Consider the following 20,199-nt stretch of genomic DNA (forward strand, 5'->3'; position numbering starts at 1 on the left):
GACATGAAGTATGTCCCATTTTTTTCAATGAACAATCATATATATTATATGTATATATATCATATTTCCCAGAAGATCTGTCAAAAGCATTTATGGAATTTGAAAAAGTGGGATAGTTCATACAGCATATTGATCATACATAAAATTATTACCCAATTATATAAATATATCAGTATATGCTGCTATCCCCATACTGCAATAAAAGTGAATTTTCACAGTTTAAATATTATAAACTGTCTGCGATAAATTATTACCAGAAATTTGTGGAGTGCAGACTTCAGCTTTCTTGCAAGGTTTAGAAATGTAATTAAGGTGATACACAAAATTGCTCAACCAGAGTAGATTTGTTTTCGTCTCCCCCAATTTAAGAGCCGCTTCCCGATGATAGGTTGCTCATCCATCGGTACTGTAATTGCACATCCAGTGTGATGATAGAGAATAAGCTAATTTCAATTTTGTCATGGATAATGCCACCTGATTTTCTGATGCCGAATCTGGACAAAACATCTATCAAAGTACATCACATAAATCATCCCTGACATGGTATTTAAAAATAAATAGACATTAAAAATCATCAACGCAGACTCACACGGTGCCTTGGCTGTGCACTGACTCAAGCTCAGCAACCAGCACTTGGCACCAGATCATCAGTTATACCTTTTTCTTCTACTTCTATCAATGTCCACCATTACACTGATTAATAGTGACATTTCATTCCATTCTTTTTTCATAGCTTGCAATTGCTTCCTGTGCACCAATGTAAACGTGTGAACAATGAAATGCAGAGCACAAAACAAGATGGACAGCAGTATTGTGTGTGCGTTTCTGTTTGTGTGTCAAGGTAACCACCCGAGTGGGCCGCTGTAGTCACTGTGATGAGAAACAACTTTCAGCTGCGTGACTCACATATTTGGATGAACACACAGAATCAGGTTATCATTGAACGCTGATGCACCACTGGCTTGGAGACAGACTCCCAGCATCACACGGACTTTGACCAAGAATAGTCAATGAACCTACTCTGCCATTTCTGACTTGAAAAAAACATGCCGGTGTCCTACAGAGGAGGAAGCACTACTTGTGGTACTTATTTTCATTCCACTTTGCTGTTTCCAATAGATAACCAAAAATATGCACCTGCTCTCCTGCTGAGCCAACGCTGCTATTTTCTAGTTCATCCCTGTGGTCGACCTGACTGTCATATTGGAATGTGCCTATACGACTGGGCGGATGCTCAATGGACAATTTTCCAAGATGAGAACTTGCTTGTGCCTTTTAAGTCTGTCAGTGAGGTAAAGGAAATATGAAACAACCCAGCCCCGCCCCCCTCAGAAATGACTGTGTGCTCTTATTGGGTGATTCTGCCAATGTGAAAACTATATGATAGGACCCATTCGTTGTCATGGTTAGAATGATAAAGTTATAAATGAAAGAAATGAAGCTGAGTATCAGTTTGAAGTATGAAACAAGCACTGAGGTCCTCCTCCCTCCTCCTCCCTCCTTCTCCCTCCTCCTCCCTATGTCGCCATATAACTACGTAATTACTTCGGCCGTTGGAGGCCTTTGTCACTTGATCGTAAACATGTCATTTGAGGCATTAGCTGAAAAGACTGATGCTGTCTAACACGACTGCTAGCTGTCGCTTAACAATAAAATCTAACTATAGGTTGTAATAATTTGCTTCCACAAACGGCATATGGGGGCATTTATTATGGGAGGACAGTCTCTGACATTTATATATCACGGTGGAGGTCAAGGTTGGTGAATGGGCAGACATCATGTTTGATATTAATGCCATGCAGTGGCAACTCTGGGGAGCCCCAGGCAAAGAAGCCCACAAACTATCTAGCAACTTATGGGAGGTTATAAGGGGGTTTAGAGTTGTCATTGCAAAATGTGCCAACATGAGAGGTTATCGTTGACCCCTTGTCCCCTTAGAGGCCTCAAGCATTCTCCTGGTTTGCCTCCCCTCATGGTGTGCCTATGATACCAGGGGACCATGGGCTGTGCTCTGCCTCACACCAACAATTTACGTTACATTTTGATATTTGTAAAAAGAAGGAGAACGCTGTACAGTCACAACCTCGATCCAGTCGTTTCATTTTTAGCTGTCGGCGAAATCGGTCAGGCAGTCCACCACTTTGGTCAGGATTGAAATATCTCATGGACAGTCAGAAACATTTTATACACATGTAAATGTATGTGTGTTGCCAATGCAGAGGGCTCCAGCAACAAAGTTGAACCAGGCTCTCAACTTTTCCTGCAACACAACATGACGTGATCTGACAAAATGGAGCATTGGCTAATCGAAATACATTCAACGACACATTTTTCCTCAGCACTGTTTTTCTACTGTGCACCTGACATAAGATAAGATAGTTGCCGCCATGATACCAGAACCTCATCAGAATAATTCTGCATTTTCTTTACTGAAGTAGTTCTAATATTTGACCATGAAACCAGTCATTGTTTAGTTGTCTTAACCTCAAACTTTCAGTTCACAGCAACATGATATTGTCCTAAGAATGAACATTCAAACATCTCACAGCTGCTGGATTGGGCTGTGTATGAAACACAACTGTTTACTGCAATACTGTAATGGCTTTGCAAATCAACAGTGTAAAAATGGCCCGTCATTGTTTGTTGTTTCATTCTACTGAGCTGTGACTCATGCTGGCAACTGCCCAGCAAGGAGGCTCAGGTGTGTGTATGTGTGTGTGTGTGTGTGTGTGTGTGTGTGTGTGTGTCTGGTTCAGTGATACAGTCCATGTGTGTAAGTGTACAACAACAAAAGTGTGGAGACAAGGTCGACTTGCCAGCTGTCATTTCTTGCAGATGAACACTGTATTTTTACTTTGTACTCAGACATTGATTGTGTTTTATTTTTCGACTTTTGTTTTGTTTCTTGTTTGTGTTTTTCTGCTGCTATTGACTACGTTTTCCTGAGGTAAATGTGAAGCAAATGTGGCATTATTGACTGAAAAGTCCCATTTCGACACACAGCAGTGCAGCAATTGTGTTATCACCATGACTGCAAGCTATATAAACTTTCACTGTTGAGTAATAAAGCTTTAAATTAATCAGGCAAATCGTGTTGTTGTGTTTGCTATCAGTGGCCCAGGCTGCAATGTTTCATTAACACATGGCGAGCCAATACTTGCCGCTTTTCAGGAAAGCACAGCCACTGTTTGGAAACAGCTACTTCACGTCCTGAATGAGGGATTGAATGAGGCTTTAGCAGAGTTTCAACAATGTAACATAAATTGAGGCTCCGGGCCCCAGAGGACTCTGGCTTCCTCATTCCCTCCTCAGTTGGTCAAATCTGATGAAAAGAAAAGAGTAGAAAACATCCCCTAAACAGAAAATTGGGTTGAAAGTGCACCACTGTCCACAGCCCAGTTGTTGAAGAACACACAACTGAAATACACAAATCTGTGAGGGTCAAAATTGTGTTTTATTTAATGTTAGTGTTTCTTTATTGTACCATAAAGGATGTACAAGTTTGTTTATGTATAATATATAATGTAGTGTTTTAGTGGTTTAAACTTTCTTATCTAAAAAAACAAAAAGCTTCTGTCCATATGATGTTCTGTAATATCATGAATTTAACAGTAATTTATTAATTGAAAAACATGATAGGAAAAGATAAGTAAAGACTGGGTAACACTGGCACCACCCATAGTAGTGGATGGATGTACCAATCACTGGTCCAGACCTCAAAAGGACGCAACACAGCCACAAAAACACACAAAACAGCCACAAAGACGCCCAACACAACCATAAAGAGATACAAAACAACCACAAAGAGACACAACACAACCAAAGACACAACACAACCACAAAAGACACAAAACAGCCATAAAAAGAGTCTTGCTCCAATGTTGTCTGCATTGTCTACATGTGCTGGATTTTAAAATACAGCATCATTATCTATTTCCTTATCTAAAAAACTTCTGTACATATGATATTTTATAATATTATGAATATAACAGTATTTATATTTTAAAAAAAAAAGACTGGAAAACGCTGGCATTACCCATAGTAATGGATGGATTACTGAACAGTCACCAGGCACTGGTCCAGACCATAAAGAGACACAACCACAAAGAGACATAAAACGGCCACAAAGAGACACAAAGAGACACAAAATGGCCACAAAGAGACACAAAACAGCTACAAAAAGATGCAAATGAGTACAAAGATATACAAAATGACTACAAAGATACAAAAAACAACCACAAAGTAAGCCTTTCTCAAAAGTAGGAGGGGTGGGGGGCCTTTTACATTTCTGCACCAAGGGACCCATTGTCTCATTATCCACCCTTGCCATGTATTTGATGGATTTTAACCAAATATTGCATTATTTTCTGTCACACACATTCCTCTAAAAATAGAGAATCAAGCTCTAAATGAAAAAGCATCAATATTAAAGCTCATGTCATTAAGTACCAGCAGCATTATATTTTGTCCTACTGTAATAACGTTCTGATCTGAAATGGCTCAGTAACTAGGAGGCCTGTCAAAAGGTAAAATATATGCCTCTTATTTATGGAACATCAATAATATGGACGATCTGTCTGCAACTTGCTCCTTTGATTAACTCACTTCATTCGGATCTACTCTCATGGGCTTGTTTCAGTCCCAACTTCAATCGATGCCCACTCTGTTTGTTAAACAGTCACATGATCCGGAGTTGTATTTTTAGCACCAGCAACATAATCATTTATTGAATTGCCGCACTGATTCCAGATTATGTGGTAAATTCCTTATGTCTGCTATAAAATGTAAAAACAGCAGCATCAGGCATATGGTATACAGGCAGTAGGTATACATTATAATGAGTATTGTCATGTTTTTCTACAGTCAGACTTGGCATTTTCAGCATTATACAACCAGAGGTGCCATCAGTATCCCTTCATTATGTAATTCAATGCTTTAGTTTTGTATTCCAGTTCCCATTTTTACGCACATAGCATACCTCTGTTGAAACCTCACGATTTTGGTCTTTGTATTCAACCCATGAACTTGGTGTCGTCGCAACAGAGACGAAATTAAGCAGAACAATTACTTTGGCAAGCTCTCTTCATTAAAAAGAAAATCCACCCTCTTTCAGAATCGAGACGTGTTATTCCCATGACTTTCAGACCGAGCTCACTTCATAATGATCCAACCCTTCTGTGTGAACGTGGACCGCTTTCCTTTCATATATAGCTGAAACAATGGAGTCACAAATCTCATGAGGACTGCAAAGCCCCTGCACTGACGGTGATTGTCAGTTACAGTTAATGTGATAGATGGTAGTGGGCAAAGAGAAGCAAGACAGGGTGGTAGGAATGGTGAAGAATTTCATATATATATCATCGTATTTACGCCTAAATCTGAAGCCATATTTTAAAAAATGGCTTAGATAAATGTCAATGTGAGCAGAAATTAGTCCACATAGGATATTAAAGACTGATGCACCAGCAGTGGAATTAGGTTAAACTTTTTAAATGTCATAAAAGACATCAATGTTCTGGTCTCCAGCAGTATGCCATCAACTGTGTTGGAGCAAACTGACAATAGGCCTTCACTGATCATTTATCCAGCCAGACAAACACAGACACTTTCTCAGCAGAGGTCAAAATTTTTGCTTCATTAGTCACTTTTTGTTGTCATTAATACACACATCTCCTGTTGAGAAAAACAACCAATTGTTCCACATTAGCACCAACAAAAGGCAGCAAATACATTATTCCTGACACTGCCGATTTAACACGAGCACAGTTTAAAAGGAAAATCAGCCAAAGAACGGCATCAGCTTTCAACTAGGGATAAACAGCTTTTGTTGATTTTACCTCAACAAAAAAAGTATGTGGACCCTTTGCCATTACCTGGTTTTCAGCATTGATTGGTCATGAAATGTGATCTGGTCTTCATCTAAGTCACAAACATGGACAAACACAGTGTCCCTAAGCTAATATCACACAAACATTTGTAATCTTTTGTGTTTTTTCCTTAAACACAGCCATTAAACATTCACAGTGCTGGTGGAAAAAGTAAGCAAACCCTTGCAATTAATGACTGGTCAAACCTCCTCTAACACCCATAACCCCAAACAAGCTCTTCTAGTAGCTGCTGATCAGACCTGCACAATGTTCAGGTTCAGAGACCTGGATAAATGTGGGAATGCATTTTCCCCCCTGATGATGTGGAGCTGTCCAGGCTCAGAGGCAGCAAAGCCCCAAACCATGATGCTCCCTCCACCCTGCTTCACCTTTGGGATAATGTTTTCATGTTGGTATGCAGTTCCTTTTTACACCATACATAGTGCTGCATGTTCTTTCCAGGTGGGGAATCAGGGTTTCACCTACATCAATAGTATTCATTGTTCGAGAATCATGAATGTCTCTACAAAATCTAATTCTTTGAGTAAAAGTGAAGATTTTTCACTGGATAAGTGAGGACTTTGACCTGCTGGTGGTGCTACACAAAAAGTTGGGGATCACCAAAGTCATAGACATCCATCCATCCATCCAATAGCTGCTGAGATATTTCAGCAAGAACCAAAGTGGAGGAGCCTCCATCTGACAGAATACTGATTTAAGTATTAATATTCATTGTATCATATAGCAGAGTGGCTGAACTAAGAAATAAAAATTAATTATGAATATAATACAGGCATTCTGATGCATCATGTGAAATTGCCACCATGTCACAGCAGACCATTTATATGAATAATAAATCATACCTGTTGTAATAGGAAATATGTACACTAAACCTTAAGGACAGGCTGAGAGTCCAGTCCCTATACACCTGCTGCATAGATAGTTAAATAAAGGAACAGGAAACTTAAATCATAGAAGGAGTTCGTTTGTCATGTCCAACTCAGATAATTTTCTTGTGCATTCTTCTGCGAGCCAACTCCTCTTCATCATTGTTACCAAAGTCACAAGAATTTGTAGTCACACTGCAAGTTTGAAACATTGATTGCAAAAGAGTGATCTGACTGGGATGAAGTGATGTGAGCGTGCTGCTTCTGCTGCTGCTGCAAACAAACCTCCTCCTATGGTGTTCAGCTATGACAGCCGTGAAAGATTTCAAACTTTGCTGCGCTGACCTTCATCTAACCAAGGTTATTTGCGATATTGAAATCCTTTTTGAAGAGTACTTAAAATTGCAAGACAGAATCAACATAACCAGAAGGGACAACGCAGCATCAACACAAGACTTTAGAATAAACTATTTCATGGACAACTATACAATAAAACACATTAAGAATCATGTCAAAATGAAATGAAGAAAATGTTACGTATTCCTGTTACTTATCACTCATGCAAATACATGAGGTCCTTGCACGTAAGGTATTAAAGGATGTCTCACTGTTGTTCCTGTGGGAGTCTCACATTATCTGGATGACAAACCGAAGGCAACAAAAGACAAGGACAGAGTGACCTGCAAAATTATCATCATCATTTCATTTTGGCAGCCTTGACAATGGTGATTTTTCACCGTTAGGATTCATTAGTTTTGGTTTAAGACTTTATCAAAGAAGTAATCCGGCATAATTTGCCATCACAGCGTGTAAAAAATTGGTGGTGAGGTGGTCACACAAGATACAGATTCTGCACTGCGGGAGAAACAAGAAAGTCACGTACATAAAGGGTGAACAGCCTTCCTATTTTGATACCATCACGTGGTGCTGAAGTGAAAATTAAGAAAATAAAAAAATCTGATGATGGATGATGATGAGTGTGATCTCAAAAGCATCATATATATTAATATCAATTTAAGACAAAAAAAAAACCAAAAAAACATGTTGTTTGGATGAAAATATATATTTACAACAATAATATAGGCATGTGATGCAGGTGCCCAGTATCTATACATAAATTCACACTTCTATAAACATAGTGTATAATGTGTGCAGATGGCCTTAAGGTTACATTGAAGTACCTCCAGGACTGGTTGAGCAAAGAATGTATGGAGCATGAGCTGGAAGGTGATTAGCTTAGCCTAGCATAAGGGGAAACAGCTAGCCTGTCTTAGCCTCAAGATAAAAAAAAAAAAAAAAAAGCTTACCAACACCTCTAAAGCTCACCAGTTAACATACTACATCTTTTAAATGAATGTTAAAATGATGATTTGTGGGCTATTTCTTGACAAATACGATTATCCATTCACCCAGTACTTTCGATGCAGCATCTCTGCTGGTTGCCTATAGCAACCTCACTGTGATGACTAGCATCTGGCTGTTGAGATATAGTTCAATTACATAACTCCCCCTAAAACCATAAATATTACAATTATCAAAAAAATAACACATTATTTCAACTGTGTGGGATTCTAGGTGATGAGACGAATTGTCCTTCATCACTTGACACATTTAAGTGTGGAGTCTGTGCAATCAAGCATGACACAGGCAATGATACAGCAGGTTTGACTCTTTAGTCTTTAGCCATGATCACTCATCACCACAGGTGAGAGGAGGAGGAGAAGTGACACGGACATTTTGGTCCATACGTCTATAAAATCAACACATGTGAATTTGCTTCATTGCAATAAAAAATAAGACCCTAATTTAATTATGTCCTACACACATTCTCATTTTCAACTGCCCTGATTTTAAACACAAACTACCATCTCAGCAACCTTGGCTAAGCCCAATAAGACTACGATGATGCCCTTGGGAACAGAGATACACAAAAACAAGCCCAAAATACCAGAGTTGTTTTCTAGGCAACATGTTGTCTTTGTGCTGGAGTCTCACTCTTTCCTTCCTCTTTCAATTCACGGAGCCAAAGGCCCATGGCAAGAGATGTTCATTCATTTAACAGCATGCCGGGGGAAATGGGTGATAGAGCAATTCTGAGACAAAATCAGAACGATAAAATGGGAAACAAAGAGACTGCTCATCTTGCAGAGGTAAGGGGAGTCCTGTCACAATGGAGAAGTTTGCAAAATGGTGGCTTCTCCTGCATCTGAGAAAGAAATGAAAAGGAAAAGACAGCTGCAAAAGGCTATTTTCATAAAATAAAAACATGTACAGCACAACGGTGAAGCCACCATATGGTGAGGCAGTGGGAATAGGTTGTGACTGTGCAGAAGGCCGGGGACAGATATAGACAGTTAATGGGACTCAGGTGCTGCTTGTTGTCTCATCAGGCCGCCCCTCACCTCTCTCCGCCTCCTGACCGAAAACCCGACTCGCCCCTGCTTGCCACACACATCCATCTTTTAGTGGATTTTTTTCTTTTTCTTGTTTGCTCCCTTTTCTCATATTGTGTATTTATTTTATTTCATAGCTGTAAAATCTAGAAATAAACTCATCTGAAGCCTCTTTTCTTTGTTTTTTAGCACAGCACTGCTACAGAAACCTGTGAATTAGCTTTAATTCTGATGAATGTCTCATGAACAGATTCTTATATAGTTCACTTCAAAGCCTTTTCACAGGTTCCTGTGGCAATGAGGCAAAACAAGAAACATCCCACAGCAACCACTGTACACTTCCTGTATGTCTCTTAAATCCCAGTTGACGATTTTCCCTGGAGACGAACACTGGATTGATTTTCATTTCACAATGCTTCAAAGAGGTAAAAATGATGAGCAGGATTTATGCATTTTTATCAGTGTATGAGCGATATATTGTTTGTGTTGATAGCTTATTGTATGGCAACACTTATATAGACAATCCCCACTATCTTGAAACTGAAAAGTCCTTCAAGTTAACACACAATCTTTGCAAATTGTATGAATATTTACAATCACAGCTTGAATCGACCGAAGCTCTAAACCGTTAACAAGAATAATTCAATCCTCTTGCATAACAATGAGGACATGTTTTTCCTCTACATTCATCAACCTCCCGCTGCTCTCCACTCTGAGAGAATGTTAGATGCCTTGCCAAAAGTGTTGTCTTCCTCTCCTGCTGGTAGAATGACAACTCCTCCAAAAGGTGAAGTTTTGCACCTTCCAGGAATAAGACAAGTCAACCATAACAACCAGTAGAGAACTGTGGGAGCCGGCAGACAGCTCACCCCCATCCGTCTCCCATTCTGCAAGAGAAAAACAAAACCCAACACAGCGCCTCCGGTCGTACAACCCGCTCTCCGTACAGTGCTGACATGAACCCAAGGGGCACCCACTGTACAACCATGTCAAGTCCTGCCTACAGCATCTTTAGAAAGATTAATGAGCAGGCGCTCTCCAAAAGACTCCCCCGCTTCCTCTCTCACTTTCTAAGTAATCCAGCGGGGGTTCCAGCCATTACCTGAGATGCTAAGTGGGTGAATTTTACTTCAAAGTCTGGGATTTGATAAACACCCCTAATTTATATAATTACAGCCTCGCAGATTTCCATAAGATGCAAAATACTGGCAACATAAGTGTAATTTTACCCCACCAACTAAAAACATTTTCAACATTAAATAATTTTTATTTTTATTATATTTTATTGTAAGAATATTTGCTAGTAAATAAAAAGTGGTTTATTTAATTCACTGTTAATTTAAAGTTGTTTTTTCGCAAATCTGTGTCTGAATTGGAATACGGATAATGCAAAGTCCTCTGTCCAAGATGTAAACATAACACTTACATAAAGTAAGATGTCACACAATTAGCCCCTGCACCATCTGTTTTCTGCCCAGTCTTCATTCCCACTTGTATTTCCTCATTTTTCTATCCACCAGCAAGCAGATCGGCCCCATGATTCCCACCAGATAGCTCCCCACCTGTCCCATGACAAGTTAATTAAATGGAAAAGAAAACAAAAATCCAATTAAAAGTTAGATTTCACATTTCTGCTCTCTGCACAAAGGACTTAAATTGAGAAATATTGCATTCATGAAGTTCTACTGCAGTCTCCTCTGAAGCAATGATGACTCCCCATAAGGCTTTGCTAAGTTTTCCTTGCTTTGTTGATTTTGCACAGGCATGAAAAGTGTTTCTCATATGTTAAGGTACAAAAAATGCCTCATAACCCATAAAGGTGGTAAAGATCCTGACAGGTGTTGTAGATTTCAAGATGGATGACAACATGGGCTTGAAAATCTACTATGCCTTTCAGGATCCACTGCAGAGATGAAAGTAAGGGAACCATGTGTCCTCTGATTGGACTCATTGTCTGACTGATCCAATCAGATTGCAAACATCAGAATTATTTGTGAACATCAATTTACAAGCTCAAAATAATTTTGACCCCAATTTGAACCCACATATTCGAGGTATGAGGTGTAGTATGTCCATGACTTACCATTTCTTGCTGGTTGTGGGTGACCATAGGGGTTGGTACTGGTCTGAGTGTAATTCTGGCATCCCTATGAAAACACATAACTATAATTACACTAAATGAAATGACTTTGCATTGCATGAATGTGTAAGTAGCCACAGCAGTAATTGTCCGAAATTTCTAAAAAAAAAAAAAAGCAGTTCCCACTACATCTTATACAAAAGCAGCTGTAAAAGCCTCAGTAAAAATAAGTTTTCACTATGTGTTTTGTTACTTCAAGGAACACATTCAACATTTACATCAGATGTCATCATGTTTGGCATGGGACCCCAGCCTGATATTTGGCGTCATCAGCCAGTTGCTACCTGCTGCTCCTTCACCAGTACCTCCTATCCCAGGGCAACCCTCATGGTGTGTCTGTCAGAGATGCAGAGAAATGCCAACAGTGGTGGAGAGGAAACACTGCAACCCACAGCCACAAATGTGTATTTCACAGCAGGAGGGAGTCTTGTGCCTTACAAGGAGCATCTTAAAATGACTTACATGCTGTAGCTGACCATCCAGATGCAGGAGAAGACAGAGGTTTTCATCATGTTTGTTGCAAGGCAGCAAGTAAGTATGAACTTTTTTTGAACAGATAAAAATTAAAGGCGTATAAATATTAAATTGTGTCAATACAACATAACACTGATCTGGAATCACACACCAGCTAATAGTCTCGATATCATTTATTGTGTTTATAACGCACTGTCCGGAGTCATCAGGCATCTGGTTATAGTCTGGCCCTTTAAACAGCTCCAGCTCTTCATGTGAACTGTTACTTTGTTCAATCAAAGAACATTTTAATACATAATCCATATAAACTGTGGTGGCACTGCACAGCTCTGTAGGGTTTCGGGTTTGATTCCTTTATGTAAAAATCAACCATAAACATGTCTGTACTCTATGTAAGGGATCACCTTATGTTTCACTTCAGAAGATAATACAGTTATAGTTGAAAATATATATTCAAAGTCTTTGGATTGGTTTCCAGGGTTGGTGATTTCCTCTATGTATTCATTTCTGGTGTCAGACACATTTTACCGTCTGTATAAAACTGATACATACAGTATGTTGCACAAATTGTATGAACTTGAGTTGATGAGATGAGATGAGATGGATTTTCTTTACACACTGAATTCTCACAAAATGGAACACATTAATTTCATTATCATGAATTCCTAAAATTTACACAGCACAGATCTACTGTAAATCTGCAGTCATCTTGAAAATGTTTCCAGGAAAAATTTTGAATGGGAGGTTTTTGGACCTTCTGTATAATAGGCTACAATGGTCAAAAGACAGTATTTACAATCTAATCCAACACTGAGTGTTGTTTGACCTGCTTGATGCTTCCATCTTTGGACTCCACTAACATTGTCCCTGAGCCAATGACCAGTTTGTTCTAAGCTGATTAAACTTTTAGACCCTCACACTATAATACAATGCGGTGGCACAATCCATAATGTCAATGGCCATAACTAGGCGCATATCTTGTCTGAAGATGAGTTGGCTTTTTTTTTATTATTCTGGACTGGATCCTGCCTACAGCTTTCACTGTCTTGCTGCATTCACAAACTGCAAAAGGCTGTAAATGATGTAAACTGACCATTATGGTTTAAAATCAAATTCATATCTACTCATTAGCTGATTCATAGGAAAGAAATTATCTCAAGATCTAAGTATTGTAGACGTTTGAAGTGATTATAAAGACTGATAAGTGTCTTTTTGGTCTTCACATGGTAGCCGACGATAGTAAAGAAGCTTTCTAATTCATGAGCTAACTCGTGTTTGAAGGTTTTTTGTTTTTTTTTTTTTGTTTTTTTCTGCTGGCATCAGCTCAGGCCTTCCTTCGTAAGTGACAAGTTAGTTTATGAGTGGAAGAAAAAAAGCTTTGTGTTTGGGTCCAGTGCAAAGAGGACAGCAGAAAATGATGGTGTTGAGAGAAGACAGGACAGCAAGATGACAGGACATCCATTTTCTTCTTTATGTGCTCAAACCCTTTGTCCGAACTTGGCAGAAGTTTTGGCTTCGGTAAAAACCCTGTGAGGTGAAAGTCTGACAAATGCCTTCTTACCTGGAGGGAATCCACATTAGCAATAAGAGCGTTTTCTTTTTAAATTATGAGCTCTCAGTTTCCATCTGCAGTCATTTTCCGTTCCTCCCAGTAAATGTCAGTGGCTACGGGGAAGCAAAATGCTTTCTTTGTGGCCCCCGTGTTTTGTTTTTCCTGTGTCTCTTTAACCCTCCTCCCACAACCTTCCTTCACCCTGTTTGCAATAATCTTCCTGACATTTTTCTGCGGGACTGCCATAAAGATCAAGAGGAGATTGTCTGATTATTCACTGACATGTGTCCTTTTGCATGATAGTGTCAGAGAGGCAGAAACAAAAATACCTGTAAGATTTTGTCAGACTTTAATAGGTCATAGTATGAGCTGCACTGGAAACGCTGTGGCTGCAATATCGTATTTGGACAGGCATGAAGATTTTAATTGCATGCTTCATTTTAAACTCCTACGTTTTTCTGTGACACTCAGTTGTTTACATTATGTCCTGCCAAAACATTGACATCATAAACTGAAAGTGGCACCAATAAAAAAAAAAAAAAAAGAAAAAGAAAGAAAGAGTTGCAGACGTCACACAGTCCTGAGATTTCAGATTCATTTTTTCTGTGAAGACGGTATGAAATTATCATCATAATAGTAGTCATTACTTTGTGTCAGTGAATGCCTGCTTGGCTCAGTCTGCGAACATTCAGGGACAGGCTCGGCAAATGATGAATGTTGTCAGACGAGCAATTCATTTTGGCAACTCGGGTCAGCCAAGGGAATGAATGGCACGATGGTTAGAAATGATATTACCATTTCTTTAATTTCCTGTCAATTTGAGACTTCCACTGTGGTAATATTAGCGAGACTGTTTGTTTTCATTATTGAGACAGAGCCGAATTTAAAAAGGAAACATTCCTTCTTCTCCAAAATGCAAAGTTTTACCGTTTTGTTGCATCACTTTGCATCTGAATATGGTGACATTTTCGAAATCACCGAGGTCCAGTGTCAAAGGCCAGCAGAAGACTTGACCTTTGACACCAGAGCAAATAACGTCAGAGCACATAGGTGGAAGTGAAATTTTTTTTTATTCGTAATAAAAAAAACCTTCCTCCCAAGGATTTCCAGGTAATACTTTATTAGAGTCACACTAAGTGGCAGCTGATTATACTCATCTTCATCCGCATCTTCATCAATTTGATCACACGCTACATCTCACACAAACCAGATATGTTGAAAAAAGTAAATAAACTGTTATGAGAGATATTAAGTGTCACCTTTCATTTCCATTAACAGCATCAGACTATCAACGTGCAGTTCAAAGAGGTCTTTGTGAGGCAGATTTGTTTCAAAATCCAGATGATTATAGAAGTGATTACAGGACTCGACATCAGATCTGAATTTAAAATCTATGGCTCTCCAACTGTTTTTTTTTTTGTCTCTCTTAATCTACTAATATTTACATCTGAACCTGCAGCTGGCCAGAGAAGAATGAATTTACCTGTGAATGAATCATCATTCATTCTGAGCCCGAGTGCCCTGCTCCAATGGAATATACATAAATCCCACAGTAATTTTGGAGTAATTTAAATCTAAATAGCAATGGGCTGAATAATCAACAAGTAATGAGAAGTAAAATTGGTCATCTGTTCACATCTTTCACTATCAGCTTCATCAACAGGCACGGCTGCTCCCATTCATTCCAAACAATCATCTTTAGAGGTCAGTCCCTCTTCTCTGCAGTTAATTCTACCAAGAGGCATGAATGTTTCAGTTCATACTGTATTACTCATCACTCCTGAGACAGGGAGGCCAAATAGCAGCCTTATTAATTTATTCATGTGAGCCGTCTCTTCCTTTCGCAGGCGTAAATGCAAATTCAAGCTTGATTGGGCTTCTAATTGTCATTTTGTGGAATGATCAGACTTTAAAAATCAATTTAGATTTAATCAGATTTTAATAACAACAGTGATTCATCAGTAATTTGAAGGAGTTGTGTTTTCATGATAAATGAAGATTTTCCAGTTATGCATTAAGGAAGGTGTATTCAGCTAGAAAAGGTATATATATATATAAAAAAACATCAGAAATATTTTTGCTACAGGGGCAACCCTGAAATTTAAAAGTTCAATACTTGATTGAACTTTTATCTAATCAGGTGTGTTATTAATCTATGAATAGCAGGGGCATCATAGTGGAGCTAATTACCGAAGTATACAGAGGTCCCTCAAGAGGCATGAAATTAAGTTTTTATTTTTTTCCTCCAATTTTCACATTATCACGCCAATTAATTAATTATTATTGGCCACTAAATCAACACCACAACTGACTGCTCTTTTTATCCAAAACAATATTGTTCATAAATAGCTTTAAACTGCTATTTAGATTGTACCTAGCTACCTAGCAACTTTGCCTAGCTTGCAGATAAATAAAGCAGCATTACCTTCCCTTCATATTCTCGTGTTACTGAGGATGTGAGGCAGTGAGCTCATAAAGGGGTTATTAGAAGATGAATATTAAGCAACTGTTTGCAGCTGTTTACACTGAACATTTGCATGAAACACTACTAGTTAGCACAGTGAAAAGTGAAACTCCAGTGAAATCTGACTTACTTGTCTTTTATTATTAAACACTCAGCGCTGACTACCCTGACAGCCATTAAGAATGCATGTGTTTGTTTGTTATTCATTTATTTGCACATGGGGGCACCCTGGTGGCCTAGGGGTTGAGGTGCTCACCATTAGCGGCAACATCTCTGGGTCCGGCCAGGGCCCTTTGTTGCAAGTCATTCCCCATCTCTGTCTGCTGTTGGCTATAATAAAGCCATAGAAAATGCCCAAGAAATGATCAAAGAGAAAGAGACAGTTATCTGTACATGCATGAGAGCTGATGTATTAAAGTGGGCCCACTGAGACCTCATATGCACAGAGCCCAAATTTTCATGCTACACCCCTGCAGACTGGATTCACTGGACTGCAAGAACAACTATGCACGTCACACTGCAGACAGTGTTATATCTATCGCATATCGGCAAGAACTATACTGTGAATCCCTATATAGATTCCTTTGACATCAAATATATGACTTGTGTGTCTGACAGAAACATCCTTTTATTTCATTAGCAGTGGTTCCAAACTCACAACAGAACAGAATCGCAGACACAAACAAAATAAATAGCCCTTCTCCAAAGTGTTCAGCACAGTGATTTAAAGAAGAATCTTAAAATCTGTCTACTGGCCTGAAAATATTTTCCCAGGAAATGGCCATCTCTCCACTGTCAGAGAGCAGAGCCCAGCAACACTCGCAGCGTGCCAAGCTCCAGCATCATCCCACTTCCCATTAGTCATGCTGTATGTGACTCTTATGTATTAGGTTTTCCCTTCATAAACTCTGAATGAGAGAATGATTACATATTTCTACATGGCTGGCAGTGCAAATTATTAGCATAAGCAGCACTGGTAAATGACTTTCTGTAACAAAGCAAATAGCAAACTGAGTGTGTAGAACAAACACTGTGGGGCAAACAATAACTTCAGAGAAAACACAGCATCGGGCTCTTGAGGAATATCACACCGATGATTCTTGCATAGGCTTACATATTACTGATTCACTGATGCTACTGTGTTAAGTTTGCTGGGATGAAAATCAACACCAGCAGCATTTGATGTGCCTTTGCCTGGAGCCGCGAGCCTTCACCGATGCCTCAACAGTGCCACCTTTTGATCAAAGGTATTAAGTGAGGCCTCATCCTCAAGATCAGACTGATCAAAAACACAGTGGGGCACTTTTTGTGAATCTCAACAGAATATTCAAATTTCATTTTAGGATACACACAAGGGAAATAAAAGACAGCTACCATCATCTCACTGGCTTTCTGTACATTCTAGCAAGGAAATATCTCTCAGACGAATCCTTCCTGCTAGCGTTTGGCTTTAAAGTCCGAACACTGCCGAACACGCTCGAGAGCTTCCCCTGGAGTTTCTGAACCAGGATCCCGTCCCAGTACTTACAAACCAGAGATCCCCCCGGCTGTAAAATCCTCTCAGCCAAGTCTATCAAAGACAAACACATCACGATGAGTTTCTCGTGGTCCATCTCTCGAAAACCGCTGGCGTTTGGCGCCATGTCGCTCAGGATGACGTGAGCCTGTCCGTTGGGGAGCAGCTCCAGCAGCTTGGCGTGTGTGGCGGGGTCGGTGACATCGTGACTGGACAGGAAGTGGGCACCTTCCAGAGGAGGTATGTTCAGCAGATCAATGCCAACGACTGTACCCCGCCGTAACTCTGGATCTTGGATTGAAAGAAAAATGTTTCCATTGTAATTTATAAGCAGCTTTTTTTTGTTATTTGAACATGTTTAAGTGTTGCTTCACATATCACAGGCTGGCCCACCAATGTGGTTACAGGGACTAGAGTAAAACCTAAAGACACTGAAATCTTGCCGGTGAAAGACAGTCCAATCCACATACTGTGCCTCAAAGTGCAGCCTTAGTCTGTTCACACACCCTCCAAATTTAAAGCATCGAAAAATATCCAATAGTAAACTGTCCATGGAGAGATTTTACCAACACAAAGCAGCGAGACAATGTATTGCAGTATGGTTTGGCCAATAGCACAAATAGCCAACCTGGGAAAAAGGAAGTTGTTACCAACTTAACTTAATGGCCTTGAATCTATTACCTACTTAAATGTTGCTTTAATATTAAGTTAATATTGATATAGAGGTTACTATACTAGTGTTCATGCATTTTTTAGACAAAAATAAATGCAGACATGATAGATATGCAGAAGAATTATCTCACATAAGATACTTGTTAGTTTTCATGCAAAAGTGAAACTAATGGAAACCAGTGTTCACAAGAAGCGTCTGCTGATGTGAACTATAACTCGCAAACAAAACAAAAAAAAAAGAATCTCAGAAGACCTACGATCAAGAATTGTTGATTTGCGTGAAGCAGAATGGTTTTCAGAGTCATCTCAAAGAGGTTAGATCGTCATCCATCCACAGTCACACAAACTGTCTATAAATGGAGATGACTTAGTTCTGTGGCTTCTCTCCCTAGTGGTGGGCGTCCAGCTCAGATGACTCCAAATGCAGAATGATCACCGAGGTATAAATGAAGCCCAGAGCAACAGGGAATCTTTGGAGGTGGTTATAAAATCATGGTGGATGGTTGCAGAGAAGAGCAGCTTCACATCACAACGCTACTGAGAAACATTTTTTGTGGACAGATGAAACTAAGGTTGGATTGGTTTGGAAGAACATGCAGCACTATGTGTGGTGTAAAAGGAGAACTGCATACCAACATGAAAACATCATCTCAATGGTGAAGTCAGGTGGAGGGAGCGTCATGATTTGATGCTTTGCTGCCTCTGAGCCTGGACAGCTCCACATCATCGAGGGGAAAATGAATTCCCACATCTATCCAGGTCTCTTACAGGATAATGTCAGCGTGTCTGTCCAACTGCTGCTGAAGCTCAGTAGAAACTGGGTGATGCAGCAAGAGTAAAGTAAATCTACAAGTTTCAAACAAAGAAAATCCACCTGTTGGAGTCAGATCCCAGACCTTAACCCAGTGAGGTTTGACCAGTTATCAATGAATGTTTAATGGGTTTGTTCAATAAAGACACAAAAGATTATAATTGTTTGTGTGTTATGAACTTATGCGCATTGTGTCTGGCTACATTAGTGACATAGATGAAGATCAGTTCACACCAGGTAAATTCTAAAGTGTCGCAAACTTTTCCTTGCCACTCATAATAGGTTCATTACTTCAGGTACTCTGGTGTGGATGAGATATTATAGAACTGTCTTGCACATTGTTGTGGCTTTCTGGATTGTTTCCATGCATTTGTACAAAGTTGAGAGCAGCAACTATTGATTGTTTTTGTTATCTGTTTCTCTGCCAGTTGTTTGATTGATTCGTCCCAAAGTGAAAAATGCCCATCACAGTTTCCCAGATGGCATATTCAGTTGTCTTGTTCAGAGACTAATCCATCAACTGCAGTATTGTTTTACAATAACTAGAATAAATTGATAGTTTTCTTACTGATTATTAACTGTACATAAAACAGGATCTGCACACAGTACTGCAGTATTTAACCGGAGGTATTGATCCTACAGTACCACAGGCTTCTATCTTGGTTAATGAATAATGTCAGGACAAACTAATCCGTCAAATACTTTCTTCAGTATTGTTATTTAATTTTTTTTAAATCAAAGTAAAAAACAGAGCAAGAAGTCTGACATTTACAGGGACTGATCAGTAAAAGTGTAAATCTCCAGTAAAAGATAATGTAAAACAAGTTCTCCAATAAACAGAAGCAAGCCAAGACCCTATGATTTAAGGAATATAGCCAAGGTCCACAGTATTTTGATGTAAAGGGGGTGGACAAAATGGAAAACTGAAAATGTGGCTTCAAAAGTTGCCAGATTTTAGTCATTGCTTCCCATCTCTCTCTCATACTGTCTCCTTGTATTAACTATCTGGCGTCCATGGAGTGCGCATACCCGTGTGTCCTCTCACCTGTCCCGGCCGAGTTGACCCTCTGGACGGCCACCTGGCTCCAGGCTCCAGGTGCAGCCCCGCAGTCCACCACACTGTCTCCAGGCTGTAACACCCTGAACTTGTCATCTATCTCTAGCAGCTTGAAGGCGCTTCTGCATCGAAAGTTTTGCGCGTGAGAGGCTTTGACATACGGGTCTTTGAGCTGTCGCGTGAGCCAGCGCTGCTCTGCGGGAGTTTTACCTTTCTGCTTCTTCATTAAACAGAAAGAGTGGTGTAAACATCTCCTCTGCAACGATACACCCCACATTGCTTTTACTGTTCAGGGTCATGTGTACGGGACGATGAACTGCGCTTGCGTGGAAGTGCAATTCGCCATTGCTAAGTCACGTATTACAA

At 39.6% G+C, this 20,199-nt stretch overlaps 1 protein-coding gene across 1 annotated transcript; it reads right to left on the reverse strand.

Moving 5' to 3' along the window:
• Positions 1-16,387: 16,387 nt before the first annotated feature.
• On the reverse strand, positions 16,388-20,148 carry mrm2 (mitochondrial rRNA methyltransferase 2). The gene is made up of 2 exons (XM_056400459.1): positions 19,822-20,148; positions 16,388-17,584 (listed from the first exon to the last, which is right to left on the reverse strand). The coding sequence occupies exons 1-2, from the start codon at positions 20,108-20,110 to the stop codon at positions 17,154-17,156; spliced, it is 720 nt and encodes a 239-aa protein (XP_056256434.1). The 5' UTR covers positions 20,111-20,148; the 3' UTR covers positions 16,388-17,153.
• Between the last annotated feature and the right edge of the window lie 51 nt (positions 20,149-20,199).

The sequence above is a fragment of the Seriola aureovittata genome, chromosome 17 (genome assembly GCF_021018895.1).
Source record: "Seriola aureovittata isolate HTS-2021-v1 ecotype China chromosome 17, ASM2101889v1, whole genome shotgun sequence".
In the NCBI taxonomy this organism is placed as follows: Eukaryota; Metazoa; Chordata; class Actinopteri; order Carangiformes; family Carangidae; genus Seriola; species Seriola aureovittata.